Source organism: Hippopotamus amphibius, chromosome 6 (genome assembly GCF_030028045.1).
Source record: "Hippopotamus amphibius kiboko isolate mHipAmp2 chromosome 6, mHipAmp2.hap2, whole genome shotgun sequence".
Lineage (NCBI taxonomy): Eukaryota > Metazoa > Chordata > Mammalia > Artiodactyla > Hippopotamidae > Hippopotamus > Hippopotamus amphibius.
Window position 1 is genome coordinate 137,071,453 of NC_080191.1, and position 19,143 is coordinate 137,090,595.

Consider the following 19,143-nt stretch of genomic DNA (forward strand, 5'->3'; position numbering starts at 1 on the left):
TTTTCTTCTCAAGTCAGCACTTGAAGATCATTATAATGTACATAAACAAATGAGTAGATGGGGCCCCTGCTTACCTAGGAAAGGTCTTGTGTGTTTATGAATGAAAACAAAATATATATGACTTATGATTAAAAATTCTGGTGTGATTATATCTTAAGCTGAGATAGTAGAAAATTATAACAAAAAATTCATATACTATTCCAGTGAATATGTAATAAAATGGAGCAAAGGTAAAGTTTTAGTGGATAGATTAATTGGAGGTAAGTGTAAATTAATCAGTCTAAATTAGAATTCATTTACATAAAATCTGTAAAAGCAGTTTGTATTGTTTAATATCATGTATTTATCCTCATAAGGTACTTGAGTGATTTAAGATTTATCATTTGCTTATCATATTTAAATGAATGCTTCTAAGGTAGTTAAGATTCTTAGGATTTTTCTTCTTTTAGTTTATTATTTTTTTAATTTAAATATATCAGAAAAGATCTCTCCTGCTCTTTTTAGAGAATGGAAAGAGAATATGGCTGTCCTTGTATCACAGGAAGGCCAAAAGTTGCTTTCAGAGAGACCATTACGACCCCTGTCCCGTAAGTATGCAGCACGATTAAACATAAACTATGAGGCTGAAATTTAAAGCTTTTTATTAGGGGATATACATAGCACTGTTACTGTTGATAAGACACTTTTACACTGTGATGTTCTTTATTATGGAAGTTATATAGTTCTGTAGTTCAGGCCATTGATACAAAGTGACATTTTGGGGATTTGTCTGACCCTTTAAGTTAGATATCAGTAAAGACTGGTAGACACATCATTAATAAGCATGTTTATATGTCATCCAGTGTTACGGTCTTCATTTATTCCAATTGTGCTTCCTTTGGCAGACGGCTATTATGTTTTACTTTAGTACCATATTGTGGATGCCAGAGAACTTGCATTTGCCAAGGAATAATCTCCTGCAAGGAAAGGAAACTAATGCTATGACAAAATTCAGAAAACATTAAGAAAACAGAGTTGGGTTTATATTTTGTTAGAGACAAAACAGTCCTCATAAAGATAGCACAAAACAAGTTAAAGTGCTACAAGTATAATATATTTCAGCCTTGTGCCTATTTAAATTTACATGAATTCTGATTTAGGGTCAAAATTAATAAGGCATACTGTGGCTACAAAATGAGTCTCAATTTTCAAAGTAGCATCAAATAAAGATAAATGATACTCTACCTGAGATGCAATGTCATGAAGTAGAATGGTGTAGTCTAACTCAATGAAGTCATCATTTCTTTGCTATAATAAAAAATGAAAACCTGGCGTTTAAAACTTAATATCACTGGCAAAAAATAATTTTAAAAATCAGCTTTCATTAGTAGATGACAATAATACTTCTACTTCAGTAAAATTAAAAATTGAATACCATTATTTGGCCTAGCAGAAAAACTATTCTCTTATTAAGGTTTCTTTCAAACTACATTTTAAAGTCATGATTTTTTAAAATTTGTTACTTTAAAAATCATTTACCCTTTCTGTTTTTAGTTTCTGAGTTGTGGTAGCTACTTAACATTACAGTCTATAATTTGTCAGTTAAGATTCCTTAATGTTTCCATTGTTCAGAAAAGCATCATTTAAGGGATAAACTACTGAAATGAGTGTTTACACTAAAGGAAACCAATTTTATAATAGAAATTCTCCTTTAAAAAACTGAAAATAATAAAATGTAATGTTTGATTTTGTAACTAAAGCTTTGATCTATGTTACTCATTGCTTTGGACATACAGAGTATTTATACCATCAGCTACACAGAAATGTTGAATCTACATTGTTTCATACCATGATCATCAGAAATTTGCTGTACTTACACGGGCTCTTTAAGGATTATAATTGATGTGTTGAAACAAGCCCCAGATTCCAAGAGGCAGCACAAACTCCTGTGGTTCCTTTGGTTGACAGTAATTATAAATATGGCCCCAGGATCAAATAAGACTGTACTATTCTCTCCTTACAGTATCTTGAAGCAATCCCTTTGACTATATCAACAAAGAATGTCCTTTAAGGATAAGGTAAAAATCAGGAAGGTTTCTTGCATGTTGGATCATAAAAGGTAAAGATGTATAATATATCCACCCTGAAACAGTGTTTAAACTCTTCTGTTGGGATTTTCATTAATGCTTTAAAACTGCAGTTTAGTGAAAGGTTACAGGAATTTTCTTTCATAAAACTACTAACACTGCATATTTTGCTATAAAAACATAGCTTGAAAATCATGATTATGATTGTATATCCTCTGTAACCTGGACCAGCTACTCAATTATCTGAGCCTCAGTGCCCCTATAGGAGTGTTGTAACGAGGGTTCCTAATCTACAAAAAGGCATGAGAAAAAGGATCTCTTAAAATGTTGTAAATAGTGATGCTAGGTATTTGGCATGACACTCTGAGTACTGTAATTGGTATCCTGTCCTCCAGTGTCCAAACGTATTGAATAGTGGTTGCAAAAGCTTGTGGCGTAAAGGTGCTCCAGCTGCCTTGCAGTTGGTTATCAACAAACTAAAACAATCCAATGGTTAGTGCTTTTCTCTTAGTATTTTTCTTGTATTCCATTAAATGCTACTAGTTGACATATTTTTTTTTTCTTTTAAGCCTCTTAGTAAAGCTGAAGTCAAAGAATTTATTTCAATCTCTTTAAAGTCTAGAAAGAGGCAGTTTGGAATAATCATATCAGACTTAAAATACAAGGCTAGCGACAAGTAAGCTATGAGGTTGTCGATTATGACTAAATGAGTTATAAAAGAGCAAGCTTCACAAAGACAGATGCTAATATTTTTGCTCTAGCTGATCCTGGGGGGAAAATGCCAGCCATATCTCTAACTCTGGCACTACCATTGCAGTAGAGGAAAAAAGCAGAGGTAGTTTCAGTATCATATGATTGTAGTAATTTGAACACAAAACTTAGGTTGTGAAAGGAAATAATCTGTATTAAGCTGCACATAAAAACCATTGCCAAATTATTTATAACTCAAGACTTCATTCTCTTGAAAGTGCAGCTTCACTTTCTCTAGCCTTGATAACTGACCTCTCCTTCAAATACTGACTTCACTATTTTAAATACAAAATGACTGAAGGGGCACTATTTATCCAATCATGGATTATAACACCTTCAGTAAATATCAAACCTATTACTAGTGTATTTTATAGAAATTACTTACCACTTGCTTGACAGTTTGAATTTTTGCCATTTTATACCATGTATTTTCAGTAGAATTTTGCCATATTATATAACCACAGGCAACCCAGGCTAAATGTCGAACTGGCTTCATTTCCGGAGGCACATTTCCAAAACTGTCTGGTGAGGGAAACATTTATATGATAAATGGAATTATTTCATATATACAGTATTAACCTTTTAAAAAAATCTAAATTTCAAGTCATGTCTTAATTTTCTTCAAATATGCACAGAAAGTAATTTAATTAAGCCATAGATTGATTTTTAAAGTCCCACAGCCTTTTTTTTTTGTTGAATTAGATTAGTAATGAATATTTTTGCAAAAGATAGTATATTTCCAGCATAAGGTTAACATCTAACAATTTTGAACATAGGTAATTGATATTGATCTTAAAGTTGAAAAAAATATTTTTCCGTGCCATATATTTATATACCTGGAATATTTTGTGCTTCTAGTGGTTCCTTCATAGACTTCAGTCTTTGATAAAATGTGTTATCTTCCTCATCTGGGTTCTTTCCAATTTCTCCTTCAAATGTGAAATTGACTTCTGGTGCAGTGTCTTGTCCCATTGGAGGGTACAGTACTTCAGCTGTGCAGTTCACTGTAACTTCCTGTTTGAAACATTTTGCAAAAGATCTTTACATGTAGATGCCCATCCATTACTAATTATTGTTTCTTTGAGATATAACATTTAAGGCATTGTCCCCTAATGATGTTGTTTCAGACTTGATTTGAGTATGCCTATTCCAGAGGTATCTAATTGGTGGTGGCCCAATAATTTTCTTAGAGGTATCTAAAATAGGTAATTTATTTTATAACATATAAGGTCGTATAATTTTGTAAATTCATTTTATAACTGCGAATGTATTACAGTATTAATGGGAAGTCCATTTGTAAGGCAGACTTTAGTCTGACTTTATATACCAATACTAGACGTCTTTCCATTACTTGTATTCCCTCCTCCTGAAATAACAGAAATTTTCTTAAACTCAGATTCTGCAATCTGTATCCAGATGTAAATTGAGAAGATTATAGCATTGCTTCTGCTTTGTAACCATGGTGGTCTGGCAGCTCAAATGCCTTTTAATGAATCTCTTTGTTAGCCTGTATCTCTTCTTAATTATGCTTAACAAAAGGGCAAGTTTTTTTTTTTAAATTTCAAGATGGTTATGGTACAAGTGGCAGTTCCTTCCTTTTAAGTTTGTCTCATTGATAATTTGACAGGTGTATAATTTTTAAAAATTTCCCTGTGCCATTACTGAAAGAGTCTTATCTGAACACAGTGGTATCAGTTGGCCATTCTATTGCTCATAAATATCTAAAAGCACTTGCTTTCTTTAAATAAAAGAAATGAAGAGCAGAATGAGACAAACATAAAAAAGGGATGATGATTGGAGAGTTAATTATTTCACTTGTTCATATTGGGCATAAATTCACACTGGCCTAGAAGTGCATAACATTTTTAAAGGAAATTTATTTGAACTTAAGTATATAGAATCTCTTTTCTAAATAGTGCAATAGAAATACTAAGTGTATCTCAGAATACACAAAAACTAAAAACTGACCCTTGTATTGTGATCATTTTTCTTGAGGCAGGGATTCACACAACTTCTTCAAAAACCAAATTAATCCTATGATTTGATCAACAGAGGTGATCTGGAATATTAGGAATCAAATTTTATTTCATAATAAATGACATTTCTCTTACTTTTTGGATAATTTCTTCCACAGAAAATTTAAGGCGATACTTATGTCCTCTTCCTGGAATATCCTAAAATGAAGAAAATGTGGTGTTACTGTAACAATAACTCAGTTCTTTACATTGTTAGAAGAATTCATTCTCATTTGGGGGGGGGCGCTGACTGGTGGGGGTGAATGATTAAAGCCTTAGATCTTGACCAAGGCATGTCACCATGTATGTGACATCTAATTTAGCAGGTGAGAACAAGAGGATAAGATAAAAGCATATATAAATAAAATCGGTTTTAATTCACTTTAAATCATCAGAGGACTCTAACCTCTGGATCTGTGATCCTAAATTCCACATAAGAAATTTTGAAAATTTTAATTCTAAAGATGACAAATAGAATACACGATTGAAAAGATTTTTCATGAAGCCTTGTGTACCCTCCAAATAGTGTTCAGTGAATTCCATTTTGAGGCAGATTACTGCGAAGTGTTCAGAGATGTTAAGTACTGCTTTTACTTGTATATTAGTGGACCTGCAAAGTGATACTTTAACAAATTTTATAACAGTAAGACAAACGTTTAGGTATTTCATTTTTGAATCAAGATACAATTGAGAGTTTATACCCAATTGTGTTATCTGGTGTGGTTTTGAAATAATATTTACTCCCTGTCAGCTCTTAAAGACTGTTAGCAGTTAAACTTCTGTCAGATAAATAAGGGACAGTCTTAAATCCATTAGATTTTAGTAAAATGGAAACAAGTTTAGTGGTTGCTGATGTCGTGAGCATTTAATTTAACCCTTTTGGCGGGGGGAGACACATCATTCACAACAGCCAGTGGCAGTAGTGTTTGAACGGCTGAAGTGAGGCTTCAGCCCACAGTACTTTTACTCTGACTTTGCTTTGTCAGTTTCTGTTGCTTTTTTGTTTACCCCTTCATTTTGGTCAGCGTCTAATACAGGATTGGTCTTAAAATTTAGGCAATGAAGAATTTTTTGCAAGACCGGAGCTTTTGTTAGTCCAGACTGGAGTAGTAGATGCAAAACAAAGTACCAGTTTTAAGATCGTTTTGAAAATAGTTCCTATAGGTTTCACTTGGGGAAAGGGGAGAAGCTGCCCCAATTGAGAACATGTACCGATTTCCTTATAATGGTGCCCTTAAAAACTATCGATGCCTCTGCCTTCCCGTGGAAACAACAAACAGCCTTGGGGCTGTCTCCAGAGACTGGAGTGTAGACCAACCCCAGAAATGCCAACTCCTCTAGAGAGACGGACAGCGGTGAGACCCAACACAGGCACGGGGTGCGGGGGAGCTGGGAGCAGAGGGAGCTGAGGCCCTCGGGAGTGAGCGAACGCTAGCGCGTGCCCCCACCGCCCTCTGCCTGACTCACCTCTAGGCTGGCTTGTTTGACTGTCTGCACCAGAAACACCTTGTGGGGGGTCCCCTGCTGGTAGTTGATGCAGCTCTCTACCACCGAGGCCGCCCTGGAGGCAGGGTAGTGGGTCGGAGGGATTTCCATTCTTGGTGAGCAGCGGCTGGGCTCGTGTGGGGCTGTTCGGCTGAACACGAAGGGACGTGCGCCCCGCGTCCTGCCTGCGGCTGAGTGCTCCGGGCGGAAAAGTCCGCTCTCCCGCTTGGGGCTGGGCGTGGTCTGGGGCGGGGTCACCAGCTCCTTCCCTCACTTGATTTCCTCCTTCCTTCCGATGCTGCAAGCGGCCGCCCGGGAGCTGGGGGCCCCGCCCTGCTGCCGCCTCCTTTTACTCTCTCGTTGCTGATTGGAAAAAGCCGCCTCCTCTAAGCTGGGGGTGAGGAGGGAGTCGATGGGCGAGGGTGTCAGGAACTACACCCTCCCTTTTATTAACCTTTACAGAAGCGTGGGGAGGGGCTTTCTGGCCTTTGCCTTGCTGGAGCGTCTCTGAGGCTTCGTTTCCTCTCCGTGGAAGGAGCCCGGTTGCTTCACTTGCAGACTGGAGCGCAGCTTGCTTATACACCACCCACAGTGTCAGGCACGGGGCAGAGTCCAAAGGAGGTCCAGGTAGTGAGTCACTGTGATTCCTTCTTTTCCCTTCCCTGTCCAGGAACAGGCTTGCTCATCCCCAGCTTTCTGTGGTGGTGTACCAGTTCTGCCCAGATCAGAGTACGAGAGACTGCAAACGATAGCATTAATTTGGAGAATTATGTAATGTAGGTCAGGAGGAATTTAAAAGGTACTTGCACCCCTCTCTCTTTACTGATCTTAGAAAGATGAGCTTTTGATATTCACACCATGCTTCCAACTTTCTGAATAACTGAAAGTTTTACTTTGAGGATTAAAACTTACTTAAAAATTGAACTTATATGAAGTGCTACATTGAAGTAGCTTCTAACAAAAGCAGTTTTTAAAGCTCCTTAAGCAAGCACAAACTTTTAATAGGCAGTGCATTTTTACTCTCCAGATCTCTTTATTACCTCCTTCTGTCACCTTAAAGGAACTTTAGGCCGTCCTTTGGATTTGCTGTAGATCTGGCAGCTAAGATTCCTTTTCATCAGATATATAGCCAAACTGACACGGTAGCTTGTTGGCTTAGAAATAAAGATTCTTTGCTATTTTTCACAAAATGGATTTTGGAGGTTTTTGGGGTAGACATAAATGTTGTGTTGCTCTTTTTTAAAAAGTTAACAACAAAAACGTATTTGTAATGTCTTCCTCAAATACCTTTTAAAATTTATTTATAAAGTCTTCGGAGTAGGTAGATTTTTAAAGAATAGTAAGTAGTAAGGCATTCTCATCTTTTCTAGTTATGTTAGCCAACGACTGTCAAGTAACTAGAGGATGAAAGGATTAGTTTCTCCTCTTAAGGCTTTTTCTAAAAAATTGAAGGTTTTTGGTGGGGGGTGGGGAGGCGAGTCATTCATCTGTCAGCCAGCCTCTTAGGTTGTCCTTGTGTCTGTGTGCCAGTTGTATGAATTATGTGCTGCTTTGACAGTGTCCAAGAAAGAGTGGCTGAATGCATTCTAATTACACAGAAAGAGCTTTTTGCTGATAATAAAATTTTAAAGTTTTACAGATAGCTAGTTAACATCTGTGTTATTATCAGAATTGTGAGAAGTATATGTGAGCTTCCTAGATGAAGTCACCCTTTTGAAGCTTTATGAATACAGTTACCACCTCTGTAGATCGAGGCTAGTAACAGAGGTTGTGACGAATGAGGCATTTATTTACTAAAAGGAAACATACCAATTTAGGTTCTTTTTAAGATATAATTATTATATTAAAATTTTTTAATTGCCTGTTTAGATGTTAAATAAACTGCATTAAGGGAAACTTATTCCTATATTTGAGTTCTTGAAATCTTACTTACTAAAATTTCATTAACTTTGTCAAGAGATCATTATCCTCAAACTTGAATGATGTATGAGTTGCCTTGAAAGTAGCAAAATTATGATGAGTCTCTGGGATTGGGCAAATTAAATTATTATTTTAAATAGCTGTGTGAACATAAAACTAAGTATAAACGCCTATGGCTTGCAACTTTGATAAGACTATAAAGTCAAAATAAATCTATGAAATAGAGATATACAATAAAACAACACAGTTCTAATTAACATTGATTTTAATGTGAGAGATGATGATGTTTTGCCAAGATGAAATTGTCTTTCACAAAATTCCAGTGGTCTGACCACAGGAGCATGGATTTTTTTTTTTTTTGCCTTCAGCATATCTATTCACTGCCTGCCAAGTGATGTCTTAGTTCTTCCACTTCTCTATTTAAGCTACAGTAAAATCTCTCTTTGTGCAGTGTCTTCTAACAGCTTTTGAAGTGGATGCATGGTGTGCAGGTTAAATCAGTTTATATTCTTATTAGCCCTCTAGAAACGTGTTTAAGAGCATTTGTCTTGGTGCAAATCCTGACTTAAGAGCCGTATCACATTAGGGAAGTTACTTAGCTTCTCTGACCCTCAGGTTTCTCACCTGTAAAATAATGACAAAAAATAGTGCCTACTTCATGGGTCTGTGGTGAAGAACAAATAAGACAGTCCATAAAAAGTGCTTTGCACAAGCCTGGCACGTAAGTGTCCTGTCATTTGGCATCCACTTGATTATAGGCTCAGCCATGGATTGCTTGTCTGTAAGTTGGCCGTGCAGGGCACTGCTGTCCAGTAGACCTCTGTGCAGTGATGGATATACTTGGCTGTGCTGTCCCAGACAGTAGCCACTCTCCACACTTGCCTGTTGACCATTTGCAATGTAACTAGTGCAACTGAGGAACTGAATTTTTAATTTAATTTCAATGTAAATATCCATGATTAGTGATTACCATATAGACAGCACAGATCCAGAGTATGTTGTATGTCATATTATTGTCCAATTGAAAACAAAATTTAAAATGTCTCAGAGAACTTGAGCATACCTGAAGAATGTATCAATGGACCACAGTTTTGGAATCCCTTCAGTAATCTGTGGTGATTTGGCAGTTGTTTCTCTTCGGCTTCCTTCTCTTGGTTCTGATAGCTGTTTGTTTCCCTCCCGGGACAATTAACCTTTCAGCATTGTTTTTCCCAGCGCTTCCGGAAGCTCTTGGCCACTGGAATATTATTTAAAGGCAGCTCATCAGGCACATCGACACTTAGGCTCTTTATGAAAACTGCTTATTCCAAGCTGGCATCTCCCACTGAAATTGCTTTTTCCTTCTTCCAAACCATTCACAGATCTGTATGCAGGAACACACACTCATTAATGTCCATTTACCTGCAGTTATCTGCAAACAACTTTGAAAACAGCCAGCTTCTTCGATCTTGTGGTCTTGAAGGTTTCAGTTTAAAGGAAAAATGCCTTGCAAACAGTGGATACTTATGAAATGTGTTTTCAATGATATAGCAGCCTATGTTTACATATATTTAATATGCATGTTTATTTCATCTTATGTTATTGATAATTTGATGTAAACACTGATCTGTGTGTCTGTTTGAATGACTTATGTTAATCATGATCATTTTGCCATTAATCGTTGACAGGTGTTAGTTATTCCACCTGAAACTCCCTTCTCTTGTATTTTCTCAGTCCATAGTGTCCAAGTTGTAAAATCATATAGCAGCTATCTGAGTGATTTAGTGCATAGCTCCTATTTTCAGGTAAGTGTCCTCATAGAGATTTAAGGAAAGAACACTGTGTCCCAGGGAAGGGAGGCATTCCAAAAGAAATCGGTAGCTCTTTGGAATGTAGGTTATGGTTAATAGAATAGTAAGAACCTTAGACTGACTTTTTATTTTAATTGGTTGACTTTTACTTTCTACTTGTAAAATTCAGAATTAGCAGAATTAAAGCCATGGGTTACTTTGGTGGTGTACCCCACCCTCACCTCCAATAAGAACAGAAAGGACAGGATTCCTTTTTAAATAAATTCTATAATAAATTTTATAGCAAGGCCATCATATTTGAAGGAAAAAGTAAAAATGATGAGAGGTGGTTTTTCATTTAGTAGGAGTTATTTCATTTTGGTAATTATATAATGCTATGTTTTTGTGTTTTTTTTCCCTCTTCTTCCCAAATTACTTTCAGGTTTGAGTTTACACATAAAAAACAATCAGGTGGTGCAGGCCAGTTTGGAAAAGTGATAGGTGTACTGGAGCCTCTGGAGCCAGAGAACTACACTAAGTTGGAGTTTTCAGATGAAACATTCGGGTCAAATGTTCCGAAGCAATTTGTGCCTGCTGTAGAAAAGGTAAAAACAAAACAAGACTTTATTTTTAAAAAATCAAAAACAGTCTGTTGGGTATCAAATCATATTGCTCTCACATTGTCTTCTGTGGTTCGTTTTCATTACAGTCCTGCTTCTTTATTTGATTAAGCTTTCCATCTGATTTAGAATCACTAAGTTCAAGAGCTGTGAATATATGGTATGACAATGAGGGGAAATCATTCTGTTTCTGAATCATAGTTATATTTCTCTTGATAAATTGAAACTACTTCACTGATTATAATCAGTAATTGAAATTTGTAGTAGACGTTAGGGGTTTATGAAAGTGTTAGTGTGCTGTTGTAGTAGAATGGTTATTCATTAAGCCTCCCAACACCTGGCTACTGGTCATCATCTCTGCTGGTGATTAACATGCCCTTGCGTAAATATCAGTGTTCAAAGCCACTTTCTTTTGTAAACTGAGCATACAGTACTTAATCCTGAACATCTCACAAAATCAAGGCTCAGGTGAGACTCTGACATTTCTTTGGGCATTGTGAAGTGCTTTGCACATATAAGGGGTTACTAGTGTTTTGTTGGCTTTCTAGGTCACTGGCTTTAAGACTGTTGTAAACCTTTAGCAACTGTCTGTTCTTAATTAGATTGAGATTTTTAGTTTTTTTTAACCTATTAACTTAGAAATCTTTATTAACAGATGATAATTTTGGTTTCAGCATTAATTTTGGTAGCATTTTTTGTGATTAGTGTATTTCATTCATTATACTTTATTTCAAGACAATATTTTGTCATTCACACACTTTTAATTTACCTTTTATTCTCCAGGATTAATGTAGGTGAAGGAAAGCTTAGATATTTTTCAGCATTTAGAGTTTACAGTTTTGAAATGTTAGAAATATATTGTACTACATTTGCAGCTGTGTGTGTTGCCATGTAAAACTAACTTGAATTGTAGGAGCTCTACAAATACTTAAGTAACTGAATGAAAAAGAATTGCACACTTATCAAATTGTACTCTTTAAATATGTATAGTTTACTGTATATCAGTTATACCTCAGTAAAACTGCTTTTTTAAAAAAAGAATTGCTTTGGAAAAATGAAATTAGCTTTTAATTTTGGTTCTTAACTGATGTATAACACTGAAGCTGTTATGTAGTGATCTGTCAATGAGGCAGAGCAGTGATAGGTATATAGTAGGAGCTTAAGACAAACAGCTGTTGATTAGGTGTCAGTTTTGATTGAAGTTTAATTTTAGGGAATTTCTTAATTTGCTTTTCCTCAGCTTCCTCCTTGTAAAATTAAGATCTCTTGAAGATGAGGTTGTGAGAAAGTGATTGCTAGCACTCAGCATCACTTTCAAACTAGCTCTCACCTTTAACTAATAGACTTTTCCAAGGGATTGTTCGTCTAGATTCCACAATAATAAAACTTAAATAGGCTGTTCAACTTAAAAAAAAATTCTTTTTTAAGAGTGAAATATAGCATGCATAAAAATGTTAAACTTCTGAGTACTAAAATGTTTGGGGGCGTTTCGTAATGTATCGCAAGTGAAACCCACTCACTCCAGAAGCTGTGTTCATTCCTTAACAGGGGTTTTTGGATGCCTGCGAGAAGGGCCCTCTGTCTGGTCACAAGCTCTCTGGGCTCCGATTTGTCCTGCAAGATGGAGCGCATCACATGGTGGATTCAAATGAAATCTCTTTCATCCGCGCAGGAGAAGGTGCTCTTAAACAAGGTATGCTGTGTCTGGCACTTGCCACATCAGTGCTTCTGTTTCCCTGGTGGACCATTAGAGCCACAGAAGGCAGCACTGTGTTGCTGAGGTCTTTTTCCCTGCCCCCTACTCCCCCACTTCCCCCCCACCCACCAGAGCAGTAGGCAGCACACCAGGGAACATGATAGTTTCTGGCAGGTATTCATAGAATCAAAGTGAGGATAGATTACTATGTTTTCTTTCTTACAATATTAAAATCCTACTTTGTTCTAAATTATCTGGTATTTTTCATGTTTAAATTCTTAGATAATCTCTAAGTTCTGTTTTTAATAGAGAAGACATGCTCAGAACTCTAAGACGTATTTTAAAGAAACATTATAGTCATGCTATTTTTAATGATTTATTCAGATGTCAGAAAATCTATAAATTTGTAAACAACTTTTTCATGTATGACATTGTAGGCTTTTTAGCATTTGAAAGAATTAAGTAAACCTTATTTTCAGTGCAGACTTCTTGCTAAACTGCTAAAATTGTCAACCTTTCTCATATAGAATAATAGGTGTATTAAAACCCTGATGAAACAGAGAATTGCAAATATATCTGGTTCATTGCTTTTAAGAAAGAAAAGCAAATGACAACATAGCAGTTTGACATCGTGGTTACTCAACAAAAGAATTTTAAGTTGTAGCTGGAAGCCAGAAAATTCCTTCTCTTTGTCATCTCTTCCACATCCATTATATGGTAATTCATTAGTTATGTCCATAAGTGTTTTCACAGAGAATTACATTATGATTCACAAAACATTTCAGAAATATTTTTATCGAAGAGGGTCAAAATAGACAGCAGAAAATTAATTCTAACACATCATTTCCAGGCATTTGAAAAACCAGGATTTTTTTGATTTTGTGTGAATTTTGGACTTTGTTGTTTTTGGTCCGTTTGCATCTGTGATCAGGTGTGAGCAATGGCTGGAGAAGGTTGCTCATGCCTTGACCATGTAGCTAATTCCTTGTTTTACTTAAAATAATGGCAGCCATTAGTAATTTGTGGTTTCATTTCTTAGTTGTGAAAGGGTGAGAGAATCCTCCATTTTCTTTATGCCAGCTAGCTGTTTGTTAAAGTACACTTGAAATATTTGATCTAGAAACCTTGTCACATTCTGACAGTTGTGTTAATAGGAAAAAGGAAAATAAAGTCACAAAGAAAATAAGATTTTATTAGGCATGATTCAGATTATAACACCTGCCTCTTGCCTTCTAGGGGTTTACCACTTTAATAAATCTTAAACTGACAGATTAGTTGTAATCACTTCATATTCTTTTTTTCAGCTTTATTGTGGTACAGTTGACAAATTGTAAAATATTTAAAGTAATGATTTGATAAACATATACATTGTGATACTTTTTAAAAGTATAGTTAAAACAAATTAGAAATCACCAACTGTTCTATGCTGATTCTGCTAGAAATTGGTAGCTTTCCTGGATAGAAGTTATATAAAGCAAGGTAATTGGTAAAATCAGTTAACAAAGAGCCTCATCCTTTTTCATTGTACCTATATGAAATATAAATAAATACAGATTATATGCCCATAATATACACATATATATCTATGAAAAGTCTGTATGTCTGTGAATATTAACTAAGTTAAATATGTACCATTTAGTTTTTAAATACTTAAGTGTACAAATATTGTTATGTCTGATTAATTGCCTGGTGGGGATGCAAAGGAAAAGCAGTAGATGATAATTGAATTGAGAAGTATTAGGGTTTTTTTGCCAGATAAATATGTGCACATGAACAGAGTGCTAGTGAGAAAAATGAATTACTTTGCTGTTTCATCATCTGATTCTTATTTCTCCATGATTGAAAGATAAAAGGGTAAATGGAAATTTTGGCTGGGCTCTTAAGAGAATCAACTTTTCATGCATACACCTCCACTGATTACCATATGAGAATTTAAGGGTGGAAAATGTTGATAGATGAGCTTAGTATCAGATTAGTTTATACTTTTGAGCTGTTCTCTATTATCAGAATTGGAAGAAAAGGGACTTCCCTAGCAGTCCAGTAGTTAAGACTCCCCTCTTCCACTGCAGCGGGGGCAGGTTCGATCCCTGGTCCAGGATCGAAAAAAAAATTGGAAGAAAGATAGTTCAAATTCTCATGTATTTTTCATTAAAAATTGAAAACGAACTGTTTTCAGTCACAGTTGAAACTTTGTCCCTGAGATTAATCAGTGATGTAATAAATAAAACTGAGATGTGAAATTGAATGTTCTTTCAGGGACTGTTTCACCCCATGGGTGTTAACCATTGCCATCATTTTCTGTGGCCAATTTTTAGACCAGTACGCTTGGTCTCCCCAGAACATTGAGCTGGTAGCTGTTGTACAAGAGAAATAAAGGCCTACCCAGGGTTGTGTTAGCTCATTTTACTCAGTGTCCCTTTTCTTACCTCCTAGGCTTTGAGTTTGAAGCCTGGCTCTATTTCATACTTAATTCTGTGGAAATGGGCAAGTCCAGGCTGCTTGGAGATAGTAATTCCACAGTATTAGTTGAGAATGTACTTGAAAACACTTGCACGTACATATTTGGGCATAGTGAAGGCTCACCCTTCTTCTCTTCACATGACCTTTGACGTAGCACTGTGCCATGCCACCCATTCCCCAGCTTTTTGTCTCAGAGTGGTCATAATAACATTTATGGGTCACTTTTGTGCTGTGTATTATGCTGAGTACATGAATTATCATATCTTATCTTCCACAGTGACCTTACAGTTGAGAAGATTGAGACTCAAGAGTAGTTAATCAAATGGTCCAAGGTTACATGTTAGTGGTGAAGCTCAGAGTTAAACCCAGACCAGAGTCTTAGCCCTTGACCACCTCCTCACACAACCTCTGTAGCACCCAACGTGGTGTTACCAACTTTATCCCTAGTGCACTGAAATAGAAACACTACCACCTCTACCCACCACTTTAGGCTTAAAAGTTCCTGTGATGGTGTGGGTATTTTCACTTCCTTTTATTCTACTTAAGGAAAAATTGCTTTTAGGACTTGGCTGCCACGTGACTATTAAAAATGGCAGGGTGAGTTAGCTCTGCAGTCTTGTCATATGGAATGGGACAGAGAAGAGCACAAGTAAGGACGAGGTGAATCAGAAGGTGGAATTAGGAAGAAAGAGGGAGTTAAAAGGAAAGGAGCAAGGTGAGGGAATATGAAACTGAGAACTGGACAGGTCATCCTCCACAATAAGAGAGGGGCGCTGTATACTTCGCCCCTTCTTTCCCTTTAGAATATGACCCTTTCACACTCTAGCTCTTTTATATTACTGACCTTTTGCAAACACTAAATAACGTGTAACTAAATTTTAATATGTCTGTTCACATCTGTCTTTCTGGGTACCTTCTTTGTTAATTACATTTATTTAGAGCCAAGGAAGCTCCGCTGTTGTGGTAACCCAAAAAGTTACAAGAAATAGAGCTGCTTCTGCAGTCTAGAATTTTTAGTCTGCTGCTTTAGATGTCTATGTAGACTTCTGCAGGCTTTGCTAATGAAACTTAGGAGTCTGTAGAGTTCAGTTATACCTCTTTTCAGAATAAAATTCATTATTTAGGATTAATGAGTCAGATTTAGGTATGAGCTAAGATGTGATTTGAATTAGAAAATATTTCAAAGAAATGCAGGTATATTAAATGGCTGTTCTTATAATTATTGCACGTAAGCTAATAGTGCAATAATTTAGAACAAGTGCTTTAATGAATATACAAGAATAATTGCTGACTAGTTTATTGTAAACAAATTGATACTTGGAAAATTATGATTATTTTAAAACAAAATATTTTCCTTGTTGTCACCTTCTCATGTTATGCTTAAAGTCTTTATTTAAAGATAATTCATCCAGTCTGAGGCTGAAGTATTATTTTGCACAATCATAATGTCCAAATTAAATATGAGTGTTTGAAGTTTTGTTATATTCTCTCCACATTGTTACATTTCAACCTCAGTCCGCATTTGTCACCATAAGAAGTGTTCTGGTTATGTACTAAGTGGAATAAAAAATAAGTTTTTTAAATAAAAGATACATAAACAATTTTTAAAAATACATTGGGGTTTAGTGCTTAAATGGCCCTTAGCATCTAGGCTGATGTCTTTATTTTGTAAGCAAAGAAACTTACAACCTGGATAGATTGTGTTTTTCCAAAAGGCTTGTAACTTATTAGAGGCAGAGCAGAAACTAGAAACTTGGTTTTCTAATTCTCAGTCAGGCATTGAAATTGTTTAGCCTAGAGAGATCTCAGGCGTGACTTGATTATTGTCTCCAAGTATAAATAACTGTCTGGCAGGGACAAACGAGAAAATATTGATTTCCCTTGGTCAGAGACTTAACAGCTAGTGTTTTTAATCCTGAAGGATTTTGGAAAGAATTAGTAACTCTCAACTGCATAAATTAAATGGGAAAGAACTTGATCGAATGTTGTTTTAAGACCACTTTTATATTATTCTCTGCAACCAAATGATTTTTAAGGATAAAAATATGGTAATGGACATACTAATATTAGAATTAAGTGTTGTCTTACTGGAAATTCCATTTAGAAGAGTGACTGCTACTGCTACTAGAAAAATGAGTCCAGATCAGATATTTTAACCTTATCATTTCTGTGTGTACCTTTGGGAGAGCACTTTCTATCTCCCTTTTGTATATATATCTGGATAGGAAAGAGTTCCGGTTTGTATATAGATTAATAAACCAATTTATCATTTTTTTTTAAACCCCAGCCTTGGCAAATGCAACATTATGTATACTTGAACCTATTATGTCTGTGGAAGTTATAGCTCCAAATGAATTTCAGGGACCAGTGATTGCAGGAATTAACCGGCGCCGTGGGGTAATCACAGGACAAGATGGAATTGAGGACTATTTTACAGTATATGCAGATGTAAGTACTGTTAGTCACTGACAATCTTGCTTTTATTATCCACAGGAGGAAATCAGAGTTAGCTTTTGTTTTGGGAAATTGTAGAGCAGATTGGCACATTTCCCTGGCTATTTGAGTGTTGAATTTGTGGCTTATTTATGTGTGGCAATTTCTGTAATTTGCTGTTAGAACATCTCTTTAAGTGCAAAATCTAAAAATAAGATTCATTTCATGTAGGCCTTTGGTGAGTATGTAATTTTTTTAGATGTGTAATTACCTTTCTTTCTCATTATAGCTTTATTTGCATAGCCATTTTATTCTGTTCTAATTTATTTGGATAATATTGAATTCCCTTGCCTGTTACCTTACTTAAATCTCATGGGAGAAAGGGTTTATCAGGTTACCTAAGGCCTCCTAGAACACACTATTATTGGCCTATCATTGAAGAGTCCAAGGGAAAGTTGTATTCACATTTTCGCAGAAGAAACACTTCTGAGTGCTTGAGCTGCAGCCGAGTGGAGTGAAGATGAGAGGGAAGGCTGTCAGTGGTGTCCACTCCACGAAACTGAAAAGATTTAGTTTCTATTCGTGACTGTCAAATGAAATTATTTCCAAACAGGGTTTCTACTTGTGGTAAAACAAAGAAGTTTTTCTTTGGCTTTTAATTCTTTTAAACCAGGAATAGTTAGTAGAAACCCAAGTCTAAAGGAGTTAAATGACTAAGGCTTCTCTGTATTTTTCTCAAATATTTTTCAGTAAGAAATACTGAAGTATCTACTCTGTTTGTTTCCAGGTCCCTCTAAATGAAATGTTTGGTTATTCTACTGAACTTAGGTCATGTACAGAGGTAAGCAGGTGTTTAAATTTTACTTCTGTGCTCTTCAAGATACTGTCCTACAGAACGATCATCTTTGTGAAATCTTGTCTTTGCATGACTTTACTTGAGAGTTGTTTAAAAAAAAAAAAATCTGCTTCTTGTTTTTGTCTGTAACCCCCAGGGGAAGGGAGAATATACCATGGAATACTGCAGGTATCAGCCGTGTTCACCAGCCACACAGGAGGACCTCATTAATAAGTATTTGGAAGCTACAGGTCAACTTCCTGTAAAAAAAGGAAAAGCCAAGAACTGACTTTCCTCACTTTGTTAACTAACTTTAACTGTCTCTAAGGTTTAGATACCTTAATGGATTCCAGTGGAATAAATTCGGGCTGAAACAGGTAATTTTAGAAGCCCTTCCTATTACATTCAGGAGCTTCTATTATATCAAAGTTATTTCTATGTATATCTCAACTGTTGATTGGTTTTATACCTCAAATAAAATATGATTATTATTGAAATATATTTAATATTTATTTGAAGGAGGAAGAGACTTTTCTGCTATACTTATAGGCTTAGAACATGTATAAATGTCCAAATTCTTCATTATAAGAATTTTCAACATACAGAAAAGCTGAAAAAAATAGTACAAAGAACAGCCATGTACCTTCCGTCTAGACTCAACAATGAACAATTTTGTTAACAGTATTTTTCAGATAATAATTTGTTTTGTCATATTTGCTTTATCTGTTGTCTGTTGTCCATCTATGTCGCATACTTTCATTCTTCAAGTTGTTTTGCTGAATATTTGAAAGTGAATTGTGTACATCATGACATTTCTTGGAGTGTCACCTTTTCTTTAAGAGTGGATTCCTTTGTGACAACCGAGATGGCCCTAGAGGGTATTATGCTAAGTGAGATAAGTCAGAGAAACACAAATACTATATGACTTTACTTACATCTGGAGTCTCAAAAAACAAATGAACAAACATAACAAAATGGAAACAGTCTCAATAGATACAGAGAACAAACCAGTAGGTGGTTGTTAGAGGGGAGGGAGGAGCGAGGTGGGGGAGGAGTGAAACAGGTGAAGGAGCTTCAAAGGTACAAACTTCCAG

General features: G+C 35.8%; 2 protein-coding genes across 4 annotated transcripts in view; one reads left to right on the forward strand and one right to left on the reverse strand.

Moving 5' to 3' along the window:
- The window catches only part of GFM1 (G elongation factor mitochondrial 1), a 41,824-nt gene extending 23,278 nt beyond the window's left edge, over positions 1 to 18,546 (forward strand). For 2 of the 3 annotated variants that reach the window (XM_057740218.1, XM_057740219.1), the window contains exons 13-18: positions 505 to 587; positions 10,448 to 10,610; positions 12,174 to 12,318; positions 17,069 to 17,229; positions 18,002 to 18,055; positions 18,207 to 18,546. In XM_057740218.1, coding sequence (XP_057596201.1) covers positions 505 to 587; positions 10,448 to 10,610; positions 12,174 to 12,318; positions 17,069 to 17,229; positions 18,002 to 18,055; positions 18,207 to 18,338 — 738 coding nt within the window. In that variant the 3' untranslated portion in view covers positions 18,339 to 18,546. The remainder of the gene's footprint in view (positions 1 to 504; positions 588 to 10,447; positions 10,611 to 12,173; positions 12,319 to 17,068; positions 17,230 to 18,001; positions 18,056 to 18,206) is intronic. The other variant, XR_009054417.1, reaches the window with a different exon arrangement.
- LXN (latexin) lies at positions 625 to 6,594 on the reverse strand. The gene is made up of 6 exons (XM_057740221.1): positions 6,299 to 6,594; positions 4,928 to 4,990; positions 3,653 to 3,830; positions 3,202 to 3,338; positions 1,225 to 1,287; positions 625 to 956 (listed from the first exon to the last, which is right to left on the reverse strand). Exons 1-6 carry the CDS (start codon positions 6,425 to 6,427, stop codon positions 858 to 860), a joined length of 669 nt encoding a protein of 222 aa, XP_057596204.1. The 5' UTR covers positions 6,428 to 6,594; the 3' UTR covers positions 625 to 857.
- Positions 18,547 to 19,143: the final 597 nt, after the last annotated feature.